Source organism: Tilletiaria anomala, assembly GCF_000711695.1.
Source record: "Tilletiaria anomala UBC 951 chromosome Unknown K437scaffold_7, whole genome shotgun sequence".
NCBI lineage: Eukaryota > Fungi > Basidiomycota > Exobasidiomycetes > Georgefischeriales > Tilletiariaceae > Tilletiaria > Tilletiaria anomala.
Genome location: NW_013547015.1, coordinates 165,581 through 189,576, shown reverse-complemented (window position 1 = coordinate 189,576; position 23,996 = coordinate 165,581). Strand labels below are relative to the sequence as shown.

The following is a 23,996-nucleotide window of genomic DNA, read 5'->3' as shown; positions in this document are numbered from 1 at the left end:
ACTTGCCAGTGGACCGCCAGACCGCCTGGGGTACGTTCTTTCGGCTGTCTGCGTCCGCAAGTTCAAGTCTGGGTTCGTCTGCGGGGACAAGATGGTGGGTCGGCACAGCGATTCAGTTGCTGATCTAGTTGTCCCCGCCGACATGATGGTTAACCCTACAATCCACGTCGTGTTGATTTGGGTGGTTGTCCGCAGGTTGGATGGAGGCCACAGCTTTGGCCGGTGCTGGCGCATCAGCCGAGGAGGCAACTCGTCATACGTCGGCCTGGTTGGCGCTTCGAGCGGCGCTGGTCCTGTGTCCTGTCCTGTCCTATCCTATACTGTCGGGAAAGCAAGACTGGTTGCAATCAGCGTGCGCTCCAGGGCCATCAGGCGCTAGCTGGGCGCCGCTGCATCGTGTCGGGCTGCTCAAGCTTCGATGGCGGCCGCCGGAGCAGGCCAGCGAAAAAGGGTGACAGGCGGCAATGCGCGGCGCCTCCCGTGCGGCTCTTACGTCCGCTGTGATTCTCCTTGCACGCGCCTCTTCCGGAACATATACCGCAAGTAACGTCGCTCGGCTTGGCTTACGGACGACTTTTGGATTCTATTATGTTGTGATGTCATTGTGGAGACTATCCGTGTACAGTCACTCTCCGTCTGAGTCTTGTCTATGATCATGTAGCGTTCCATTCGTCCCAGCATGTCCCTCCTCCGCTCTTGCTTGTCTCAGCTGGCGCCACTCTCTGATCCCCTTCTCGAACGTCCCCAGATCCAGCCCGGGATGCCCGACGAGGACGAACAGGACGCCCAGCTTACCCACCTCGCTGTTCCGGTGCTCGTCGTCAAAGAAGATCATGTCCTCATACGCAATGCCTGAGTCGGCGTGCAGACGCTTCAAGTGCGTCAGCTTGGAGCCTGGGTAGATCTGTGGACACAAGAGCAAGCGCATCAGTCACTGCACCAATGTTGTCAACTCCTGCGGATGTACTTCTTGATAGTCGAATAATGCTGCAAGCCACGTTGATCAAGATGAGATTTAGCCACTCAACAAAGACGAGCGAGCAGCGACACACACGTGGCCTAATAAATCGGGACACACACCAATCGATTTGACCTCCTCTCCGGGCTTCTTTCCCTTCCGCGTGTCCTCCAGCACAAGGCCGGTGAGCGCCTGCCTCGCAGCACTTGGCGCTGAAGTGCGGCTCGCCACGCCGATCTTGATCCCCTTGTCCTTGAGGTGTAGCAGGATGGCAGGGACGTGCGGGAAGAAGCTGAGCGCCTCACCGTGCCGGTCCGCCACACGGTTGATCGACGTCGGCGGCGCGCGCTTCAGCGGTGGCGTGACGTGCGTGTCAACCCACGCGGGCCAGAGTGTGTAGTCCAGATCGAACACGACCATCTTCGGACATGCGGCGCCGCCATCGTCATCGAGCCGAGCGAGCGACTCTTGCAGCTTCGCCTGCGATGGTAACAGGGACGCACCACGCCGACCGGACAACGACGACGACGGGCGCGGCATGGCGTTCCTACTGTGTTACGCCGCCCAGGTGCAGGTGCCGACGACTAGTCTATCGGCTGCAACACGGAGCAGTCGGTCTTGCGACTTGCGGTGACGCCGGTTCTGTGAGAGGAGATATATAGAGCCAGTGTGGGAAGCACAACGTTCATGACAGCACGCAAGCCCAGCCTGTTCCCTGAGGCCCCCAGGCAACCAGGCTCCAGATCATCACCAGTGCAGTGCCATGGATATGGTGGATGGATATAGTATTAGGTTCACTCGGCCGAGAAAAGAGTGCGGGTCAGCGGGTCGCGTTCTCCTTTTCTCCGAGGCGTGACGCGAACTGCCAGTGTCTGTGCCAGGCGGTGCTGTAGCATGGGCTCGCCTCATCAAACAACCCGTTGGTGAATGTAACCAGGACTATACATACGGGAGACTGCGAATCGACCCCAAACACTCTCAGCCGGTGCTTGCATGCAAAGTGATTGCTTCCAGGACAGGAGGTTATCGGGTCTGTTTCGCTGCCGCGTGGTTGGTGCAGGCCCATCTGCACGTCACATGGACGGGGATCAATGCGAACGAACTGCAGAGCCGCCTATCAGAGCTGTTCATCATGGAGGCCATGCTCAGGAAGGAGCTCAAGGCGTGGCAGAAAGACTTTAAATCCAGGGTGAGCGAACCTCTTTCCCGAGCAAATTAAGCGTCCACTTTACTGCATTCTTGGGCTGACACCCTTTGGCTCGGATGAATGCAGAATGGAAGAGACCCGACACGCTCGGACATGCAGCAGCATCCGTCCATCGCCTCGACCTACGATACCTGGCACGCCATCCAAAAGGCAAATGCTGAGCAGGGGGTCGGCGGCTCTTCTTCATCGCGGTCGGCTGAAAAAGACGGAAGAGACCGCCATTGCAGCAGGAAGAGTCAGAGTTATGCCGACGCCGAGGAAAGTGAGCCGGGTGAAACATCGTCACGGGGCTCGAAGGAAGCGCAGCATGCGCAACATGGATCGATGGGACCCCTGGTGACGCCGAAGAAGCAGCGCGTCTTCGCCAACCTTTTCTTGACACCAACAAAGAAAGCCAGCGGTGGCGATGGTAAGAGCGCTAACGAAGGGAAAGGCAAGCAACGGACGAGCAACCCTTTCAAGACCCCAGTCAAGGACGCAAAGTCCTCGAGCCAGAGGCTCAAGCAACCGGCGAACGGCAAGGCGTACCGCTCGCCAGAACAGCTTCCCCTGCTTTCTCCAGTCAGAGCACGCACTCGCCACGGCCGCCTGACAGCATTCTCCCACGCCGACGAGGACGATGAGACGGACATGGCGGATTGGGACAAGAGCGCCACAGGCGGCTTCACACTCCCTACGCCGAGACGGCCGCAAGCGGAGCAGCATGCGTTCGTGCAAGAGCATCTGAAGGCTCCGATAGCTACTCAAGGGACGCCTCGGAACAAGTCGAACGGTGCGGTGTCGCAAGCAAAGACGCCTACTTCCTCAGCAAGGGGCGCGAAGGACAAAGAGTTCGTCTACGTTTCTCCTCACTATGTCTCGACGCCTTCGAAGCTCAAGCAGCTGGTCCTGCCGCAATACGGAGGCGCAATGGAGCAAGGCACCCCGTCACGCAAGGATGCCGCAGATGCGCACCCACACCGTGAGCAGATCGACACGCTGCTGCGTGACTATACGCCGCGCACGCGGGCGCGCAAGCGGTTGCGAGGCGAGGACCTTCCTAGGACCCCGGCGCAGAAGCGCCGGCGCAACCTCCCGCGTGCGGACACTCTCTTTGCGGCGGTGTGTGCACAATCCGCGCCAATGTCGGCAAATACGGCGAATGGGATCAGCATCGGGAGGAAAGGAGCCCCGCGCGCAGCGGAATTGTTCAACAGCGTATTGCTTCGCCCCGGAGGGAGTGGTACGCATGGAAACGGGGGGAGCACGTGGCGAAAGAGTCTAAGCGACGCGGGTGTACAGCGTCGCCGCGCTCCCCTCGGCAGGGCGAACGGGGTCGAGGAGGACGACGAAGACGATGAAGCTGAGCTCGGTGCGACCCCGCCTTGGAAGGGAAAACTCACGCTATCGCAGTCCGACGCAGCACCGTACAAGCCCCTGTTCGTGGTCAATCATCCTGCGCAGGCTGAGTCGCCGTCGAAAGGCAGGGCTCTGCGACGAGCTCCCAACGGGCAGGCTGCCAGCAGCGATGAAGATGGCGATGGTACAGACAGCTTTGATGCAGGCTTAATGGATTGGGAGAATGACGAAGATTTGTGGACGCTTGGCCCGTCGCAGTCGCAATTGCAGTCGCAGACACGAAAAGGGCAAAGCGAAGACGCGACATGGAAACAAGTGAAGGAAGTGGAGCTGTCCGACACTGACGAGGTGAGCGAGGTGAGCGCAAGAGGGAGCACCATACACAAACAGGGCTGGAACAGCGACGACGTCGACATGGCCAAGCCAAGCGCAAGGAAGATCAAGATCACGTTGGAACGATACCTACCGTACGGCCCGGCGCAGGGCGGTACGGCTCACGCTCCGGAAGAGCATGGCGTGGATGTGGACTGGGACGAAGGATTGGCACTGCACGTGTTCAAGCTGCGACCAACGCACGAGGATCTCGCACAAGGCCAAGATCCAGCAGGTAATTTGCAGCAACTAACCAACGAGGGACAGGATACGGCCGGTGGTGCCCGTGCCGACGCAGCTCTGGCCAGTCCACATCAGCAGATGCTCGCCAGGCTGAGTTTGCATTCCCCACGCGCTTCGGCTCTGCGTTCCAAACGACGGGCGACAGTACAAGCGTGTCTGCAGAATCTGCTCGCCGCACCTAGCATGGAAGAAGTGGAGCGTGCGTTGGAGTTGCACCTACAAGAACAGGATGGAGGCAAAGACGACCTCACAGAGCCAACTTCCGCTCCGGGCGCAGGGCCACACGGTGCGTCAGTGAGTGGCGGTTCAGGCAAAGGCAAGATGACGTGGGGTGCAGCCAAAGCACGTGAGAGGCCGGCAGATCAAAAGGGCAAGCAGAAAGGAAAAGCGAAGGGCAAGGACGTCTCGCAAGCTGAGCCTGCAGCACCTCAATCCAAGCCCGGCATCGAAGCGCGCGTCTTTAGGAGAGCAGGCCGCGCTGGCCTTGCGGACGACGAAGATTTTAGCCCGAGCAAGCGCGCTGCGTCTCGCTGGACCGAAGGCGCGGGTGGCGACGAGGACAGCGCCCAGTGGCTGCAGAGCGATGATGACTGGGCCAGCGAGGTGGACGAAGAGGAGCATGGTCTCGGGGATGGCATGATGGAATTCTCTGATGTTCTATAAAGTCCTGCAACGCATACAAGATGCTTATTATGCTACAATCATGACGTGGAAGGCGTGAACCCCTTTTTAAATACAACGCAAAGTTACCGCAGAGAGTGATGGAGGGCAAGCGACCGGGTGGTGGAGGGGAGGTGTGGTGCGCCTGCGCCTGCGCTGCGCCCTGCGAGGTCGAATGTATGCGCGCGTTCCGGCACATCGAAGTCATCATCACCGGCGAAATGGGTGTCTTTCTCATCCTCATCGACTGCACGTGCGTCGATCGCCTTCCGAAGCGATTCGTATGCGTATCGTGTGCGGATGTCTGAGTGAACTTTATCGTGAGGGCCACTGCCTGCGCTCCCGGCAAGTTTGGCCTGGTCCAGCAGTTTAGCTTGCACTTGCTGCTTGAGCGCCGCAGCTTTCCTCTCCTCAGAGGGCGGACCGAACACGCGAATGGAGCGCAAGTGCGTGTCTTTGCCGTTCAGGTGATTGGAGTAGATGCATATTTGCAAATGGTAGACCCATATGGGCGGTGCGAGCTTCAGATCTGCGGAGGTTTCTTCATTTGCACCTGTCGATTCTGGATTCAGAACAAAGTGCACCCAGCCTTTTGGAGCCTCGAGTTCTCGTCTTCGGATCTCGGCCAGGTCGCCGAAATACGTACCGGCTTTGATGCCGATGTTCGTAGGGGTGTATGAGTCGTCGAGCGTGGTGTCGAGATATATCGAGACGTGCTAAAATGATGGTTTAGTGCGAGCCCTCTCATGTACTTCACTCCCATCGACTCACTGTCACAGCGGTCCTCCTAGGGAACTGGATGTCGACTACGTGCGGCTGCGTCCCATCACTCCTGCAAAGGGACTGCTACCATCAGCGTCAATTTCATCGAGACTGTCGCCGCCAGACTCACTGCCAAAGCTTCGAAAGGTCTGGGTCCCGAAGCGCAGCCACGCCTGCGCCAGGCTTATGCGAGCTCAGAGTCCATTTGACACCTGGTAGGGAACCAAGATCTTGCTTATTAGTCAAGTCTTGAAAGAATACGCGTCAGCTGCAAACGAGTACGTATCGCCTTTCAGCGCCTGCTGCCTACCATTGGTATTGTACAAAGATGGCACCATCGAGCTCGGGGGGGGCATCTTGCGGCTACTTAAAAGACGCTGACCGTATCGAGACCACGTCTCATGGTCCTTCACATGCGTGAAGACATGTCAGAAGGTGCCTCGACTGGTTTTGGACACGGTAAACCTGTGAGATGTGAGAGCCTGATGAATGCCTACTCATGCGAAAGGGAATGAATATATGAGTCCCATTAGATTGAGAGCAAGAGCAACACAGCAACTATGTGGCACTTGGCACTTTGGCAGGCTAGGAATGGCGGAAGAGGCGGCCGCGGTGTAATGCCGTGTGGTAAAGGCGCTCAGCGAGACCGAGTCTCAGAGAGCATCGACAATTCGAGAAAAGGGACGCGACACTTTGAAATGATGGAAATGCAGACAAGAGTCTTTTAAAATACACTGGAGTGTACAGCCTCAGGAGTGAGAGCAACAGAGCCGTTGTTATGACTGTGCGAATGGCGTTGATGAGGATGAGGGTGCAGTTGCGACTGGGGCATCGTCGTTTGCTCGTTGATCTGGGATGATTGAGCTTGGGGCTGTCGGTCCACTTGGACGCTGATGCTCTCTAGACCTTCTATCCGACCTTTGAGCACTTGTTCGACTTCGGCTGCAATCTGCTCTGCTGTGATTCCGCCCTTTCCACTCAGAACTTCGCTGTCCACAACTTGAATATGCTGCCAGAGGGGAAAGCGAAATGTCAGAATCCTCCTCCAGCGATGCGAGTGTGTGTGCACTCACAATGGTGCCGACGATCGATTCGGCATCTTTTGGCCAGAACCGCGGCGAAGAATATGACGCCACGCCTTTGATAGAAGCGAGCTGTCATTGAAGCAAAGAACAAGACAGTCAGCTATCTGTTGAAGGAGTACATTCATGCCACGCAGCCACTCACATTCCCTAGGGCGGTTGCAACTTGCTGCCCCTTTTCGTCGCCCATATCAAGGCACAGAATATGTCCAGCATCGAGCACGAGAGGAATGACAGAGGCAACGATCAAGAAAGCAATAAAGAGCGATGCGATGGGATCAAAGCCGGTCCAGCCGAACTGCTTGATCAAGAGTGTGCTGACGATGACGCCGACGGAGCCGAGCGTATCTGCCATCACGTGCAGATACACACCCATCATGTTGTGAGAATGGCCATGACCATGACCGTGATCGTGGCCGTGGCCGTGATGGTGGTGATCGTGCCCGTGACCGTGCGAGTGACCATGGTGGTGATGATGATGGCCACCCATGGCAAACATGCCGAACAAGTTCACCCCCAGACCCATTCCGCTGACGATGAGCAGCTGCATGGTGTTGTGCATCTCCGGTGGCTCGATGATGCGCTGAATAGCCTCAAAGACGATAAAGATGGAGATGAGAATGAGGAAGACGCCGTTGGCAAAACCGGACAGAGTCTCGACGCGAGAGTAACCAAAGGTGAAGCTGCTATCCGTCTTCCACGTCGCCATGACGCTCGCGAAGAGGCCCATGCCGATGGCAGCGCAATCGAAGAACATGTGAATGGCATCGGAGATCAGACCAAGCGAATTGGTCCAGACGCCCCATGCGAGCTGCACGCCCATGAAGGCCAAGTTGAGGCATAAGAATTGGAAGATGCTGCGAGAATCTGGGTTGGCGAGGATGCTGCGGATGTGCTTTTGCGAGGCCGAGAAGAAATCTTGAACGCTCCGGGCAAGGCCAGCGAGCGCTGATGCGTCGGAAGGTGAGCGCTGATGCCCAGCAAGGGAGGCGTCCGAAGCGCCGGCCTGTCTGTAAGCATTTGCCTGGAAGTAGGGCGAGGAAGAGAGGATCATGGCCAGACTCCAACAGACGAGAGCCCCGACGAACACCTCGGCGAACGAAGAGCGCACGGCGAAGCCGATATATCCGATGACGATTGTGCCGATTGCACACAACATCCAGCCATGGAAAACGCGGGTGTATGCGCTTCCGTGTGGCTCTAACGCGCCAGTGATAAGAGGCTCGAGCACTAGTGCTGCCAATGCAAGCAGCACGTAGGCAGCCAAGTGGGCAGATCGTACGCCGCTCTGCGATGATGCGAACAGATACGGAGCGAGCGATTGCAGGGGAGGGAGCGTCGAAAGTCCAAAGATCGAGCCTAGCAAGCCTAACGGCAAGGTGACGATGGCGGTCAAGGTTCCTGCAATAACCTGCGCACGTCTCCTGCCGCCGACGACAGAACCGGCGGCATTGGTCCCGCGCTCCTTTTCTAGCGTCAAAAGAGCATACATGAGCAGCAGGACATGTCCGAGGAACGCCGAGCTGGGAGAGAAGAGCGCCGCATTCTTCTCTGCCAAAGCGGAAGCTCCACCCAGTGCAGATGGCAGAACGAGTCCGGCGGATCGTATGCGTTGCAAGGAAACCGGAATGTCCTCATCGTCGTCATCTGCAAAGAGCGAGATGTGGTCGAAGCTGGTTGGCGCACTGGTACCTTTCGCCACGGTGAAGATGTAGGAAAGCCCAAGTGCGACTAGGACCGTGTAGCCGCCATAACTCTGTGCGTAGTGATATGATCAGCCTATGGGTGTCATGTCGCTGAGCCAAACGTAACCGTCCTCACCCTCCCTCGCATTGACTTGACAAGGTCACTTGCCCAAATCTCGCAGAATTGTGTAAAGATAATAACACTTGCCATATTTTATTAAAAGCCTTGCGTCAGCAATGATTCAATTTTAATGCAAGTGCAAGAAAGAAAACTCACGTAGCAGCCGGCAGCCGCTTCAGCGCCATGAGCCATACCAGCATGTGTACGAACATGGTCAGCGCGAGCATGCTGAATTTAGGAAGCAATTTCTCCACTTTTGCATCTGCCCGCTGTATGACAGGCAACCATGTCCAGGTCCGCAGCCATATGCCTTGAATGAGCGAAGCTATGGAGAAGACGATCGTCGCGACGGCCCACACGCTGATGCTGCCGTCGCGCACCATGGAGCCTGTCAGGCTCGTCAACCCGCCGCTCGCCTTGCTCGCGACAGAGGCAGCAGGCGCCGTCGTAGCATGATGCAGCGCCTCACTATGCCCCATGAGCAGCCAGTGCCTCGCGAGCAGCGCCGAAGAGGCCAGGAGCGTCTTGGTGAACACCTGGCCCAGCAGCAGATCCGTTGGGATTCGCGACACCCCGGAGGTCCCCCCGAAGCCGATGCCATCGCTGCTGCTCTCGATCTTGACGCGCCCGCGAGTGCGCGGGTCGGAATATGCTGCAGCGGAGACCATATTTCCCTCCTTGACCGAGCGCCAGACCTTGTCTCTGGGAGTCTGACATGAAGTGTTCACCAATCGCAAGGAGGGTTGCTTGCTATATTCGCATGTAACAGAATTGCATGAATATGGTGCGCGACCGCGAAGGTGTCTATCAATTCAATTGTTTGTACCGGGTGTTGAGAAGAGAGGCACAGTGCCTTGACCTCTCTAACACTGCATAACCCTAACGTTCTGACCGACCCAGCCGCCTAGAAATGCTGCACACGCTGCAGTGGAGTTGTGTGAAACCGCCTGAGCATCTGCTCGGCGTTCTGACGGACATGGCGCGATCGCTGTGCTGTGTCTCTGTTGAGCCGCCTCGGCCCTCGCAGCTTTCTGTCTCCTTAGGAGCTTGCAGGATATCAGCTGGACCAAGCACCACCACAGCTCGGGTCAACGGTTGAAGACGATAGAGCATACATGATCAATTGTGCTGGAAGCTGCGTCCATATACAAAACAAGAGCCACGTTGCATGTATCGCTTGTGCAGCAGACAAACAAGCTCGCGTGCCAGCAGCGGTTGAAGTCGCACGAAGGGAATCAAGGTGGACGGCTTCTAAATGCCCTCGAGATCAGAGCGACGAATGCTGGGCATGTAGATACGCCTGACACGGGAAATAAACAGCAAACACATTCTTGCAGCCCTGTTCCCCCTACAGTTGCGCATCTATTGCCCTGCAGCGGCACCCGGGGGTCAGGCAAGGTGCGGGCCCGCGTCCGGCGTGAAGTCCTTAGCCGATACGGTCGCCATCTCGAGTTTCTGCTCAAGAGGTGCTTGCGCCAATGGCGCTCCTCCCTTACCGTCGTCCTGCTGCGTGCGCAGGTCAGCCTCTGGCGCCTGACCGTCCTCCGGCTGTGACGGCGCATAAGGGAGGCGCTCGGTCTGCACGCCAAGTTGAGACCACTCATTGTCCTGCATGACCGGCTCGAGGAGTATCGCAAAGTCCGCCTCCTTTGTCAGTGGCTCCGGGAGCTTCTCTCCGAATGCAGTGATGGAGCGCATGCGCGTCGAGCCCCGGCGCAGTGGCTGGTTGCGATCGAGCACGAATGCAGCTGCGGTTGCGGCTGCAGGAGCAGATGAAGTTGGTACCGATGATGCCGCGTCGGTGCTTGTGCTGCTTGCGACCACCAGGCCTGCTTCGCCGTCTTGAGGCGGATCAGCGCTTATACGCAAGGCGGATGCGCAGACTCCGTTTTCCGGGCTCGTGCCAAGAGCAGGCTTGGTGTCGATGCTGCTCGCATCCTGCTCGGTCGGTTGTGCATAAGCCGAGCCCTCCGACTGAATCGTGGCACAGTCGGACAGCTCAGCTTTTGCATCTGATGCCGCAGCTGCAACCTCGGTAGCGGACCCAGACAAAGGTGCAACCTGCGGCTCTGGCGCAGCGCTCGCATCCGCCATCGTTGCCGAGCTTGAACCCGTCGCACCGGACCCGAACAGGATCGCGAGGTCGTCATCATCGTCGCCCGCTAGTGCTGCCTCCAACATTTTCTGCGCTTCTTCCTCGCTCAGCGCCGCCGGCTTGTAAGCCGGAACGAGACCAGGTGTCTTCATCTTCTTGGCTGGCTGCTGCGTGCTGGAGCGATCAGAAGGTGCAGGCGAGCCAGACTCGCTGCCAGCATTGTTGAAAGTAAGTCGAACGCGTTTGTTTGGCGCCTTGGTCGATGCGGCGATCTCGGCCAGGCTGGGTCCCACTTTGTTCGCACCTGGTGATTCTTCAAGAGCCCGGACGTTGCTCGTGCGACGTGGGCTGCGCTGCATTCCCTCTCCTGGCACTTTAAGTTCCTTCTTGGATGCGAAGCGGCCGCCAGAGGTACGGCCGATGATGTTAAAGCGCTCCCTCGTCACGATCGAGCCAGAGGCGGTAGTTTCTGCAGACGATTGTCTGACATCCCGCTCCTCCTTTGCGACCTTCGCGGCTGTCCGAGCGCTAACGCTGGTGCTGGCGCTGACCGCGCGCTTGCGCTTCAACCCTGCGGTAGATGTCGTCGTTCCGTGCTGGGTGGCTGAAGTGCCACCGGCAGTCAGAGCGCTCGCGGGATGTGCAGCAGCGTTGCCTGCGGCGCTGACGAGTGCGGGAGTGGATGTTCCCGGTGACGTGATGGCGGCCGCTCTGCGGGGGTTAACACGCGACGACCTAGCTTTCGGTTTAGGAGCAGGCTTGGGCTTGCTGGGAGCAGGCGTCCCAGCAGCCGGTGCGTCGCGTTTGATTGTGCCGTCCGGGTTCCTCGGCTTGGGCGCAAAGCGGCCGCCGGAAGTACGCGCGTGAATATTAGGCTTTCCATCCTCTAAGAACACCTGCTCAACTCTGCCCTGGTTGTTTAGAAGCGAGCCGACCGCCTCGCGACCTGCTATATGCACACGTTCCTTTGATACGTTCGTAGAGCTGCCATTGCGTCCACTATTGTGCGATCGGCGCCCTGCAGATATGGTCATGGCGCGGCGCACTTTCTCTGCGCGCGTCGCTTCCGGACGCATACCTCCCGCTACTGCCGTCCCCACCGCCGATTTACCCTTTTTGGCATTTTCGGAGGGTTTGCCAGAGTGATGCGACGGCATGGTCGCGGGCAGGCTCTTCCTGCCCACCACTCTACCGCCCCGGCTAGTGGTGACAGTGCTCGCACGACCTCCACGTCCGGTAGACTTCCTTCCGGTCTGGCGCGAGCCAGCAGGAGGTCCGACGTCAGACAGTGGGTCTTGGGCACCAGCACCAGTAGCGGCTACAGTAAAGTTGCCGAAGACGCCGGACACCTTCCGCTTTTCGGAAGCTTTGGGCCTGTCTGGAAATGGAGGCGGAAGAGCAAGCAGCGAGTCGAGACGTTGCAGCATCTGCTTAGCCTCCTGTATCAAATCCTTGCGCAGCTCTTCCAATTGCGCACTCTCCGAGGAGCCTCCAGTCCTAGCAGACGTCGAGGAATGGTCGGATGTAGAGGCGGCAGGGGCAACAGCGGTAGCAGCAGGAGCAGGAGTAGATCGACTAGCCAAAATTGGCAATAATTTTTCCGCCTCGATCGCCCGTAATTGATCGAGGCGCAGCTGCAGTCTATCTCGCTCGATGCGTACTCGGTCGATCTCTGACTTCCGCACGCGCTTTTCCGCATTGTCCGGTTTTCGATGGCGTCGCTCGTATGCTTCGTCGCTCGTATCTTCCTGGTGGATGTGAGTATGTGGCAAACATCAGCACTCCAAGGCTTTGCATGCGTAGAAGATGATACACGCGAAAGAAGGGGGAGGAGCAAGGATGAACATGAAACGCACCTCAGCAGCCTGGATCCTCGTCCGACCGCCCATACTAACTTCGTCCCATGGCTTGAAGTCTGGCGTCTCGATGATCGCCGCGGCGCGGCAAGCCCTAGCGACTTCTGGATCGGTGAAGCGGCTCATTGCGTCTCTGAAATAATAATCGCGGTGCACCTCGGCTTTCAAGATAATGGAGGGATCATTCGTAATGATCAGAGATGTAGAACCTGGCAAAAGATGATCTTCATAGGCTGCAGTTATGCAAATGGATGGCCATCGCGTGGTGGGTCAGCGCACCGTGTCGATGCCATCGCTAGAGCAAATCAAAGTACGTCAATTGCAAAGACCGAGGCAAACTCACCAAGACGCTGCTGATGGTCTTTGAAATGTTCAGGTCGAAATTCATCCTCAGTCAGACTGCTGGGTCCGCCGAGTAGATTCGACACGCGCCGTAAACGCGCCGGCAAGATCCGCCGCTCGGCGACCTTGCTACCTATCGTTCGCTTGCCCGGCATCGGCACGGTGGACGGCACCTCATGGCTCGGCTGCTGCAGCTGCGCCTGCGTTTGCGAATGCGCCGCGCCTGCAGTGGGTGCAGGAGCTGCAGATGACGACCACGAGGACTGTGACAGTGTGGCTGCTGCTTGGATTGCGTTCTCCGATGACGGTGGGATCAATGCGGCCGTTGCAGCTGGAACGGTGGATGGGCCTTGGGCGTTCTGCAAGTGTTCTGCTCCCGGCTGCAAGTGATGCACTTCCGTGTGCAAATGTGTTTGCTTTGACCGTGGAGCCGCTGACGTGGATATGCAGGCTACCACCGTTGATGCATTGTTCCCAACAGGCTGGGAGGGAGGCACGGGGCCAAAAGAAGTATCCATGTACCTCATTCCTTGGTCAGTCACTCGTGCGCCAGGGTGATCACTGCCGGCCATATGAGGCTTCCCGTTGCTTGCACCACCGTGCGCAGACGGCCCCACAGCTCCTTGTTCCTGAGCAGCTTGTCCTGGGCCTGTAAGCATAGAGGTGGAAAGCTCATGAATTCTGGAGTCCATGGTGGTGCCTTGTATGCATAGATGCTGAGGGTCCGTGGGGCCTGGCGTTGCAGATCCCCAACTTTTGGTTGTTTTGTGCGGTGCGATGTGTGCGCGCGCCTCTGTTCTTCTAGCACTGGTAACCCTTGGAGCTCCACGGCCACGGCCACGACCACGGACTCGTTCCCGTGCGATTCCAGACGTATCCACGTCTGATTTCTCCTTCCTTGCGCTAGATTGTGTGTCGGAGACGGATGCGTCCGTCACACTTGCGGCTGCAATGGGTGCTACTGTGGCGGCGATGGAGGGGACCGTGCGGCCACCGTTCCTATTTTCCGTCACGGGTCGCTGCTGTCCGTCGACTCCGCCTGTCAACGAGGAAACTCTTTCTGTACGAGATGAAGGGCTATCGCTACGGCTGGATGGATCGGCACCGTGAAGAAAGTTAGAAATGGCGGCGGTCCAAGACATTTGAGCCCTTAACGATGAGAGCGACGCAGATTGGCGCTGTATGTACCTCGCGCGTTTTGCGGCAGCGTCGCCTGGGGAAACCCCAGGGGAGAAAGATCCTGAAGCGTACGATCCCGAAAAAAGTACGTCCGGATCTATACTCTGGATGCTTGCTTGCTCGCTGCCCCCGTGCCAGATGTATGAGGCTGTCGACGGTGTGGACGGTCGGTTGCATGCTAATGAAGGATATCCTTATGTCGGAGCGTCACAAATTTGTCGATGAGCTGGATGGATTCCAAGCGACCCGGCACTACACCACACTCCTGGTCACACGCCGCCGCCTCCCACTCAGGATCTGAACGAACGCCTGTGAGGGACTTCTTTCTTATATTTGCGGTAGTCGATTTCTTTTTGGGGCTTGGATCACGTGATGGAATTGTGGAAATTGCGCCCACGAGCGGAACGGAGACTGGCTGGCAGTCTGGAGTGAAAACAAACAACCAGCTGCACGCCGCCCCCTTGATCCAATCACCCCCTTAGCAGCTCTCCTTACTTACTTCCACCACTGCTAACGCTCTGACGCTGGCTGTTGATGCTGCTGTTGCTGAGCGCAAAGCACTGCTGTGCGGTGCCCCGCGTCCCTTGACCTTTGTGCTGATGCTGAAGCTCGCTGTCGAAACCAATGCATAACAGACAGAGTACAGTCTCGAACGGAGCGGACACTTGGACTTGGCTTGCAGCAAATGACTTGCTGTAGCCTAATAATAATACGGCCGCTGCACAGTTGCCCCGCGACCCGCGCAGTGTGTGGAAAAATGTGACCTCTGTCATCTGTGGGTCGGCGCACTGTCCATACCCCCTTGAAGATCATGCGACCATGCTGGATGAAGAAGAAAACATGTGCTTTTGGCCTCGCAGATCTATCTACAGTCGGTGCACCCCGTGCAAGGGAGAGTAACCCAAAGGAAGGAGGAGCAGGGCTCGCTGTGTCACTGCCCAAGAGCAGGATCGGGGTTGGCCGATCCATGCCACGGGGTGCAGGCTGCCTGCTGTCCCGTGCATCCTGGCGTCAGCTGTGCATTAACGCATTGATGCGATGGTCCGTGCTCTCTTTCGTCTTTTGCGTCGTTCGTTACCAAGTTCTAGCGGGTGTTGTTTACGCTGATCATCCAACCGTACTCCATCCAAAACTGATCCGTCTCTTTCTCCCTCTTCTGTACCATCATTGCTACCTCCAACGCTCCCAATCGACTTCCCAGGTCTCCTCTCTTTTGCTTCATCTTGTACATGTTCTGCGCATGTCACTTGCAGCGTCACGGCCAGCTTTGATAGCGCCGCCTCTGTCGCTAGCTGCCTGCTTCCATCTATCGTCGTTTGTCGACATTCAACCGTGGTACCAACTCTCTTCGTGGGGGCACCGAGCCATCGGCTGTGCATCATCTACTTTCCCTGCGCCGTTCTTGTGATTCGTCGCTTCTATCGTCTACGCTCCTTTCGGCTCAGGCTAACGGATACTCACCCTCATCAAGGTTCATCGTGCCCAAATCGCGACACTTTGGACACCAGTCCCACTGTCCAATATGGACACCCTGCTTTCCTCGCCGAATGCGGTTCGTAACAATCTCTTTCCATCCCCGACCTCGTCCGAATCGACCAGCTCTTCGTCGACCGGGACGAGCAGCCATCTCTGCACGCCCGACAACGGGACACACACGCTGCCATCGGGCAACCTTAGCAACCTGGCAAAGGATGATCTCTTCCTGCCTGCGTCCATCTCTACCGCCAGCGCTGCTTTTGCTTCGTTCACCGCCAGTGGAGGCGACGCGGATGATGCCTCTTCCTGGATTTTCGCTTCTCATCCACCTACCGAGAGACCCAAGAGTGCGAGTGCGTGCGATGCCTCGTCCCTTGCTGCCGCACTTGATTTTCCCTCCGCTATGTCCAACTCTATGGGGTGCAACAACGGCATGACCAGCAGCGCTGTCAGCCTCGGCAAGAGGCTTGGCCACACTCGCAACGGATCAGACGGTCGCAGACATAGCCTGCAGCCACTCATGCCAACGCAAATGCAGTCCTCCGCATCCAATCTTGCGGGCGACAATGGCGCATTTACTCTGACGACAAGGGGTGGCGGAGCCGACGGCAGCAACAGAAAGGCCTCGGAAGACATTCCGCTTCTTGGTAGCAGCCCTGGCTTCTTGCTATCACCGCCGCGTCTCACCGTCAGCCTTTCGCCCAACGTCGGTCACCGTGCCTCTGGGGGCCAGCAAGCGCAGCGCCAAAGTCAACAACTTGATTACAGTTCACTCAACGGCACACCATCGCAGGATGACGGCAAACGTCGGCGCATGTCCTTTCAGCCAGATCAAGCCAGCGCACACAGCAACGGTCCTGTCGAAAGCGGAGAGCTGACGCTCGAGCAACTACTGCAGCAGACGCCTCCGAATCAAAACATCTGGAAGCAGATGCAGCAGCGTCAGCTCATGAACAGTGTTGAGGCAGCTTCCGGCGGCAGCAGCTGCAGCAGCCGTGGCGCAGGCACGTATAGCGAGCTCAGCGGCCACCGTGAGAACTCGATCAACGACACTCCTAGCACGACCATCATGTCTTCTGGTGGTGTCAGTTTCGGCCTTCAGCGTTCTTTCAATAACACAAGCATCGATGGCGGCAACGGCACCCTGGGTGACCGTCTGAAAAAGAGTGGCAAAAATCGCAGTGTCGGCTCCAGCGCAAACGGTGACGTCGCAGAGGATGGAGACGACGACAACGAGGATTCGGCTGCGAAGGCTGCTCGCACAGCCAACAGACGCCTCTCGTTCTCTGGTGCTCTGAATAGTGGCTTACTCTCAGGCTTCAACGCGGGAGAACTGTTGATGGTCGCACGCAGCGCTTCTGATGGTGATATATTGAAACCTTCATCTCAGCCGCAGCTCCACATCCAGCCTGAGCCACACAAACAAGACTCAAAGCAGAATCAGCAGCAGAAGGACTCGCCCCGTAGCGGCTCGCCATTCATCACCATTGTCCCCAGGCCGCCTACCACCACCATTTCGATCCCCACTTCGGTCAGTGCAAGTGCCAATGTCAGCAAGGCGGAGGAGGTGGAGAAGAGCGCAAAGGCACCGACCAATACCGCGGCTGATGTCTGGCCCGATGATGTCGAGGTCGCTTTCTGGGAGGGTGAGCATACATTGCAACACTTCCAACGATGCTTTTACATTGAATCCTTAGCTGATTCTTATGACCCGCCTCCCGCCCCGTGAATGCGGCGATACAGCCCTCCGCATGATTCCCAAACTCGGACGCCGCAAGGTCTTGGTCCACGGTAAGCCATGTGGGCGCAATGAGCTCATTGCCGATTACATTGAGCGCAAGACAGGCAAATCGCGCACGAGGAAACAAGTCTCGAGTCATATTCAGGTGCTAAAGAATGTCAAGAAGGACGATCCTGAGTTCCAACAGCTCATTGCGGAGCCCAAGACTGAGGAAGACTTCTACATTCCCGCTGGAGGCATGATGTATGCTCAAATGCTCGCTAGCTACGGGTACGGTGGCTTGACAGGCCTCACCGCATACGATGGCATCGCCTCTGGCGGTCTCCTCTCACCTTACAGCCCGCACGACGTTAACGGAAGTGGCAACCTACCCGGTATCAGCACTCCGGTTTCAGCCACTGGCTCCATGACCAACGCCTTTGGCAACCTGGAGCTTCTCCCACCCTTCGACAAAGGTACAAAGCAGACACCGTGCTCCATCCTGCCTGCCAGCTTTTCCATCTGGGTCCACTGCAGCGACAGCGAGGACAAGCACGTCTACTCGTCCTTGGATACCAACGGTGCGACCAGCGGCAATAACAACACGACGATCACCTCGCGCATGCCGATGGACGCCATCCGTCTAGGCCACATCAGGTATCCGAAACTCGCGGAGATGTACCAGCGTCTACCCTGCCAGTTCCTCTACATTCACGTCCCTCTCTCCGTGCCCCGCGCCGACGTCTTCCTGCCGCAGTTCGACCAATTCAGCACGCAACTCTCGCTGACCAGCTTGCAGGAATACCGTCTGACCAGCGTCACGACCGTCTACTCGCATGGCAAGCGCGTCTTGTCGCTCGTCGAACCTCTCGAGGCACCGCGTCGGATCGCAGGGCTCAAAAATAACGGTGGCAGCAGCAGCGCCAGCAGCAACAACACTGGCACGTCTGGCGGTGATGATGCCAAGCGGCATAACTTCTGTCACCAAGCGCCTTTTGCCACAGACTTCTGGGCTGATTTCCTCAGCCGCAGCCACCCGGTCAACGTCTACAACAAGCGCAATCCGTCGCCATCATTCGGCAAAGAGCCCAGCGAGCGCGCCGCGCTCGGTATGGCCGTTGCTGGCGTCACGATTATTCAAGAGTTTGTCATCGCCTCAGAAGACAAGGCGCGCAGCTCTCGCGAAGCAGTCTTCCACGGCGAAGACGACCAGCACGTTAGCCCTGGCAGCGCTGTTGGCGATGTAGTCCTCGTCATCGCCTGGGACCTCGAGTGCGTCGAGAGCCTCGGTACGAAGGCCGGCACACCGCAAGTCAGCATCCTCATGGGCTCTGCACGCCCTTCGCCCACCGCAAGCGTCTGCAGCCTCTCTCCGTCCCCTTTTGCTGCCACCAAGGCGTTGCCGTTCGAGGCTTCGTCTGAGCGCGCTAACAACGTGAGGAGGGACAACGATGCGACGGCCGCCGCAGCGGCACAGTCGATCGCAATGAAGCTCAATGTGCCGCAGGTCGTTTACACCGAGAGCTCGCCGAGGAGCGACGAAGCTAGTAGGCTTCTTCGCACGTCCTCGACAAACTCCAGTTCGCTTCTGCAAAATGTCACTACGCAAGGAGCCCTTGCTAGTTCCACTGGCATGATGGCCACCAATAGCGCGCCTGGCAACTTGCATCTTCTTGCCGCCAATGCGATGCCTGCACAACAACAGCAATACCATCAACAACAACAACAACTTCATCGATCGAAGCAGCTGGGTGTCGAAGCGCATGCTCATCTGTACTCACCCGCGCCTCTTGGCATTCAAGGCCTGGAGACCAAGTCTGCGGCAGAAGTTGGGATGCCTACTCTGCTCCGCAAAAGAGGTATGTCGATCAACAAGCCCAACCTGGTCGTCACCATCCCCCCTACGCCGTTACACCTTCAACAAGGCAGGCACCAAGACATTGACCTGACCGGCCATGCGAGCGCCTCACTTGGTCCGTCTACGGGCTCGACTGACTTCAGTGTAGGCGCATGGGGCATGATGCAACAGCGTGCCATGCGCACGCCGATCACTCCTTTCCCTCAAGTCGTGCAGACGCCGCTGGAGCCGCCGCCAATGCCGGTTGAGGAGGATGCCAAGGCGCAGCGCGAACGACTCGCCAGGGCCTGGGCCGCGCAGGGCTTTGATCTGACGTCGCCGGTCGTCTTTGACTTTGCTGTGCAGGCGCATGGAGCGCAGCAGCATCCGCAACAGCCAACCAATTCGCAAGGACAGGCCTACACCTCGTACCCTCTCACTGCCAGCCAGTCCATGCCGACATTTCAGTCTTCCGGCATGGACGCTGGCCTGCCTACGTCCAACAGTCTGCAGCTCAACTTGAGCGGTGGTGGCGGCGACGGCATGATGCAGACCCAGAGCGGTCAGTTCATGGGACAGATTGGCGAGGCGCCGTCCGACGAGTACATCGAAAGGCTGCTTGCAACTTTCAGCTACTCAGGCAACTTACCGCAATAAAAACAAGAGAGAAAGAGACGATCTTTACACATCAGCAGCGTATACCAGCACGCGAGAACGACGCACTGTATACCCGACCGCATCTATTTCAAGAGTCGCTTTGTGGGGGGCCACCTTTCGCACCGGCTTTCGCAATCCAGACACCGCCTAGCATTTCAGACTCACGCTCCGACCTTCAAGCACGATTCCTTCCCCTCATCTCTCTGACCGTCCTCGATTGACTCGTCTGGACTGGGCCTGCCTTGGTTTAATCCCTTCTCCCGAACCTCGCACGTATCCGACTGTATCCCATGCATCTTTTCGCGAACATCTAAGCCCCCCATCTTCTAGCCCTGTTCGCGCGGACTGTCGGACATTTTGAAGACTCGTTTGTCACTCTTTCTAGATACTTTTAGTGTAGCTTATTACGAGTCCCGAAAGAAAACATCTACATATTTCTATACAATCTTTGATTCTTAGGAAGCACGATGCTGAGAATGGAATTGGGTAAGCTTCAAATTTGGGTGCGCCTACCAGTCACAACTGGTGGCGATGAGCTTAGTTATCCTTGTCAGACCGTCTTCGTCGTCCTTATCGAAACCTTCAACCTGCTCGCAGTCGATATCCAATACACCAATGATGACTTCGTCGTCGTTGCCACGGCCTTGCCATTCGATCGGCACTTCCACACTGGAGAGCGCGTCGACGTGCTGTCGCGAGAGGTGCGAAGAGCGCGAAATGACGAGCGGGATGACGATCTCGGACTGTGAGGCGCTGTCGCATGCGATGTGACCAGCTGTGAGAGGGGAGCAAGCAGTGGGGGGCGTAAATTCACAGTTTGGGAAGGAGAAACGGTAAGACATAGATAAATGGTCAGGTACGCCGAGTGTGACATGTGCGGAACGGTCACCGGTATATCGAAGGAAATGCACTCACGGTAATCGTCCGTGCGATCGACACGGACCGCCCGCGGCGGCAGCAAAGCGCTTGCATCAGCGCAGACGCCTCTCCCAGGTACGCTATTGATCTTCTGGCATGCTGGTAAGCCGCAAAATGGTCCAAGCCACAGGGTCGGTCTCAAAAGTGGTTTGGTGGTTGAGGAAACGGAGGAAGCGGGGGCATCCGAGGTGGGAAAGAGGGGCGAGAGGAGGTAGAAGCCGGCCCAGTTGACCGTTTTTGCCTGGTAGCCTTGTTGCGATTTTGCGAGGCGTTGCTGAAAGCGATTGAGGGAGGCATAGATGATGGAGGATGCATTGGACAAATTTGTCACCCAGTTTCGTTGGCCGTCCAACAGGGAGCTGAGCTGTGCGTGGAGATGGTCATAGAACTCTGCTTTCGACTTTACCCCATCCGGGATAGTAGCAGCATCAGCGCTGACCATGATACCATCAGTAGGCAGGTTGCACAGTTGTCGGCGAGAAAGGAAGTACAAGAGCATGGCCCACGTCAGCAGCATCCCCGACAAAGTCACTGTGACTTAACACATCACTCACTGCACCATCTTGCCGGCGTTATCTCTCTCCCTCTCTGATCAGTCGGTGAAGGGATTCGGCACGGTCAAGGGAGGGCTCTCTCAGTCAACTCTTCACAGCGGCATCCCCGGGATGTAGAACCATAGAGCATGCAGATAGTCAGCAGCACCATGCATGTGCTGATGGTGTCAGGGCGAGTGATCCAAGCACCATCCTTAAATACTCTTCCAGCGAGAAATAAAGAAAGAAAGAAAAAGAAAACTGTAGTCAGGCACCTTACCGCAGTCTGCATGGTCCCGTAGTCAGGATCAGCACGCCATCCTGTTAACTCCGACTATGAACCAGTCCCATCATTACAGCCTCCTTCGAATGGACCCCTCCTTCGCATAAGGACGAGCATATCGCAACAAACGCATAGACCATTCTAAAATCTCAGGGGCTACACGGGGATCCGAGCTTGCCGGACCATGTCGCTGGCTCGTGCTGCTAGGCCGCTTGCGGCATCGTTGCCTGCCGCGGAGGGGGGCATGGAGCTCATCGGTAAGGTGTTCGGATCAGGTCATGGGGCATTCGCGCGACGCACAAGAAAGGATGTCCTTTGGCAGTCCCCTATGGAAGCTTCGCCCATGGCGCGAGGGATATTCACTTCGACTTCGCGCGCGACTGCCGCTAGCTTTTCACGCAGTCAGGTTCCGTCCTTCCCATGCGTTGACGCAAATGAGGCGCGAGGTGAAAGGCTTCGACAGAGAGCAGTGCAAGCGGCGGCACAAACGACGGAGCAGCACCGTCGCTCTGCATCAGACACCAGCACCATTTCCTCCACAGAATCGCCAGGGACATCGTCCGTGAACCCTTCTCTGGCTTTCCCTTGTCTGGACGCCAACGAGGCCCGAGCGCAAAAGCTGCGCTCGCAAGCGCCGCTTCTCAAACGTTCCACTTCCGCTGCTGCTGATGCCTCGGCAGCAACGAGTGCAGGGCAAGGCAGCACCCAGGGCGTCAAGGAGCCTGTATACTCCAATGTGGTCTCCGGCTATTCGCTGTTCCACCACTCACAACCTTTGGCATTAGACTATGGTGGAGTTCTCCCGTCTTTCCAACTGGCGTACGAGACATGGGGCGAGCTCTCGCCATCCAAAGATAACGTCATCCTCCTCCACACTGGTCTCAGCGCGTCGAGCCACGCCGCGTCAACGCCGCAGAACCCGAGCAGGGGATGGTGGCAGGACTTTATCGGGCCGGGCAAGGCTCTTGATACGGAAAAGTACTTTGTCATCTGCACCAACGTGCTCGGAGGCTGCTATGGGTCCACCGGTCCAAGCAGTCCTTATCCGGTCGAAGAGGGAAAGAGCGAGGGCGAGGACGGAGCGTGGGGTACGCGCTTTCCCATTTTGAGCGTTTTTGACATGGTGCGGGCGCAGTTCCTGTTGTTGGATCATCTGGGGATCGACCACCTGTACGCGAGCGTGGGAAGCAGCATGGGTGGAATGCAGAGTATCGCTGCGGCCCACCTTGCCCCGGAGCGTGTCGGCCAAGTGGTCAGTATCAGTGGATGCGCAAGGAGCGCACCAAGTAGCATTGCACTGCGCTATGCCCAACGGAGCGGTGAGTTTGCAAGAGCAAGCATCGCGAAGGAGGGACCTGACGCATCAATTTGCACGTTCCTTTGGCAGTGCTAATGGCCGACCCAAACTGGAACCGCGGCTTTTACTATGACGATGGCCAGCTGCCACCTCATACAGGTATGAAACTTGCGCGACAGATCGCCACCATCACGTACCGCTCGGGCCCAGAGTGGGAGCAACGATTCGGTCGCCAGCGCCGGCGACCCAGCATGCCACATCCCCCATCGTCTGCTAGCTCCACTACTTCTACTACCAGCGCAACTGCGCCGCTGGAAGCAGATCCAGCGCTGTGCCCTGATTTTCTGATCGAGACGTATCTTGATCACCAGGGCGAGCAGTTCTGCCTCAAGTACGATGCAAACTCGCTCATCTACATCTCCAAGGCCATGGACTTATTCGACATGAGTGACTACGCGCTGCGAGATCTGGAGCGCCGCAAGATGATTCGCGAGCGCATCGAGAAGGGCGAAAAGGAGTCAGATGTGCTGCAGGACCTGCAGCACGCGATCGAGGCGGAGGAGGAAGAGCAGGACGAAGCCGAGCAAGAAGCAGAGTTGCTGATGCCGCAGGTTGTCGGCAAGCGCAACCATGCCAAAGCGAAGCGGCAGCACATTTCGACGCTCTACTCGCCCTCGGCGCACGCCTACGTGCCCGCTCTCGCGCGCGGACTCATCAACCTGCGCGACAAGCCGACGTTGGTGATCGGCGTGCAGAGCGACATCCTCTTCCCCGTCGAGCAGCAGCGCGAGCTCGCGGAATGCCTGAGGCGCATCGGCAACGAGCAGGTCAGCTACTACGAGATTGACGCGCCGCACGGTCATGACAGTTTCTTGTGAGTTTGTTGAGGCGTTTTCGTTATGGTGTTTTGTCCGAGCTACTGCTGGATGCATCGCCCACCCCATTCTTTGCAACAGACTCGACACCGCTTCTGTGGGTAAGAGCGTGCGCGGCTTCCTTTCGTGAAGGAACTGTGTAAGGTGGTTGGAGCCGTATTGTTTTACACAATGATAAGAATTCCATCCAGCTAGATTAAGGAGAAAACGCATGAGCCATGGCACACGTGTATTGTTGTAGGAATGGCGAGAAGTACAAATTTTGTGCGCGAATGGGCGCTGGGCTGGGAGGTAGTGCGACAGAATACGGCCTGACATGAATAAGGCCAGTCGTGTACTGGATCGATTGATGGGTGGCGTGGACCACAAAAGGCTTCAAGAGTGGAGCAGAATGGATCCTTGTGACGAGCAGAGGAAATCTGCCTTCCTTAAAGGGGTCCGTGTTCGTGGCATAACGTTCATGTTGAAGAATAAGATTGTGAGAGGATTATCAAACGAAT

The 23,996-nt window shown here is 57.4% G+C and overlaps 8 protein-coding genes across 8 annotated transcripts; 3 read left to right on the top strand and 5 right to left on the bottom strand.

Moving 5' to 3' along the window:
* Positions 1 to 625: 625 nt before the first annotated feature.
* On the bottom strand, positions 626 to 1,905 carry K437DRAFT_277458 (magnesium-dependent phosphatase-1; the record flags this gene model as incomplete). The annotated part of the gene is made up of 4 exons (XM_013390121.1): positions 626 to 904; positions 968 to 987; positions 1,081 to 1,438; positions 1,876 to 1,905. The coding sequence occupies 4 exons, from the start codon at positions 1,903 to 1,905 to the stop codon at positions 626 to 628; spliced, it is 687 nt and encodes a 228-aa protein (XP_013245575.1).
* A 20-nt stretch (positions 1,906 to 1,925) lies between these two features.
* Positions 1,926 to 4,806, top strand: K437DRAFT_253932 (uncharacterized protein). Its single transcript, XM_013390120.1, has 2 exons — positions 1,926 to 2,147; positions 2,232 to 4,806. Exons 1-2 carry the CDS (start codon positions 2,091 to 2,093, stop codon positions 4,779 to 4,781), a joined length of 2,607 nt encoding a protein of 868 aa, XP_013245574.1. The 5' UTR covers positions 1,926 to 2,090; the 3' UTR covers positions 4,782 to 4,806.
* Positions 4,807 to 4,813: 7 nt separating this feature from the next.
* K437DRAFT_253930 (APC10-domain-containing protein) lies at positions 4,814 to 6,042 on the bottom strand. Its single transcript, XM_013390119.1, has 4 exons — positions 5,851 to 6,042; positions 5,671 to 5,788; positions 5,550 to 5,610; positions 4,814 to 5,494 (listed from the first exon to the last, which is right to left on the bottom strand). Exons 1-4 carry the CDS (start codon positions 5,894 to 5,896, stop codon positions 4,865 to 4,867), a joined length of 855 nt encoding a protein of 284 aa, XP_013245573.1. The 5' UTR covers positions 5,897 to 6,042; the 3' UTR covers positions 4,814 to 4,864.
* Positions 6,043 to 6,236: 194 nt separating this feature from the next.
* On the bottom strand, positions 6,237 to 9,179 carry K437DRAFT_253929 (uncharacterized protein). Its single transcript, XM_013390118.1, has 5 exons — positions 8,585 to 9,179; positions 8,444 to 8,510; positions 6,768 to 8,378; positions 6,614 to 6,694; positions 6,237 to 6,549 (listed from the first exon to the last, which is right to left on the bottom strand). The coding sequence occupies exons 1-5, from the start codon at positions 9,094 to 9,096 to the stop codon at positions 6,265 to 6,267; spliced, it is 2,556 nt and encodes an 851-aa protein (XP_013245572.1). The 5' UTR covers positions 9,097 to 9,179; the 3' UTR covers positions 6,237 to 6,264.
* Positions 9,180 to 9,555: 376 nt separating this feature from the next.
* Positions 9,556 to 14,060, bottom strand: K437DRAFT_272245 (uncharacterized protein). The gene is made up of 3 exons (XM_013390117.1): positions 12,723 to 14,060; positions 12,380 to 12,612; positions 9,556 to 12,271 (listed from the first exon to the last, which is right to left on the bottom strand). The coding sequence occupies exons 1-3, from the start codon at positions 13,861 to 13,863 to the stop codon at positions 9,818 to 9,820; spliced, it is 3,828 nt and encodes a 1,275-aa protein (XP_013245571.1). The 5' UTR covers positions 13,864 to 14,060; the 3' UTR covers positions 9,556 to 9,817.
* Positions 14,061 to 14,948: 888 nt separating this feature from the next.
* On the top strand, positions 14,949 to 20,018 carry K437DRAFT_253927 (uncharacterized protein). Its single transcript, XM_013390116.1, has 2 exons — positions 14,949 to 17,022; positions 17,120 to 20,018. The coding sequence occupies exons 1-2, from the start codon at positions 15,423 to 15,425 to the stop codon at positions 19,588 to 19,590; spliced, it is 4,071 nt and encodes a 1,356-aa protein (XP_013245570.1). The 5' UTR covers positions 14,949 to 15,422; the 3' UTR covers positions 19,591 to 20,018.
* On the bottom strand, positions 19,971 to 21,210 carry K437DRAFT_253925 (uncharacterized protein). The gene is made up of 3 exons (XM_013390115.1): positions 21,063 to 21,210; positions 20,506 to 20,942; positions 19,971 to 20,365 (listed from the first exon to the last, which is right to left on the bottom strand). Exons 1-3 carry the CDS (start codon positions 21,068 to 21,070, stop codon positions 20,100 to 20,102), a joined length of 711 nt encoding a protein of 236 aa, XP_013245569.1. The 5' UTR covers positions 21,071 to 21,210; the 3' UTR covers positions 19,971 to 20,099.
* A 214-nt stretch (positions 21,211 to 21,424) lies between these two features.
* K437DRAFT_253924 (homoserine O-acetyltransferase) lies at positions 21,425 to 23,752 on the top strand. Its single transcript, XM_013390114.1, has 2 exons — positions 21,425 to 22,643; positions 22,712 to 23,752. The coding sequence occupies exons 1-2, from the start codon at positions 21,509 to 21,511 to the stop codon at positions 23,497 to 23,499; spliced, it is 1,923 nt and encodes a 640-aa protein (XP_013245568.1). The 5' UTR covers positions 21,425 to 21,508; the 3' UTR covers positions 23,500 to 23,752.
* Positions 23,753 to 23,996: the final 244 nt, after the last annotated feature.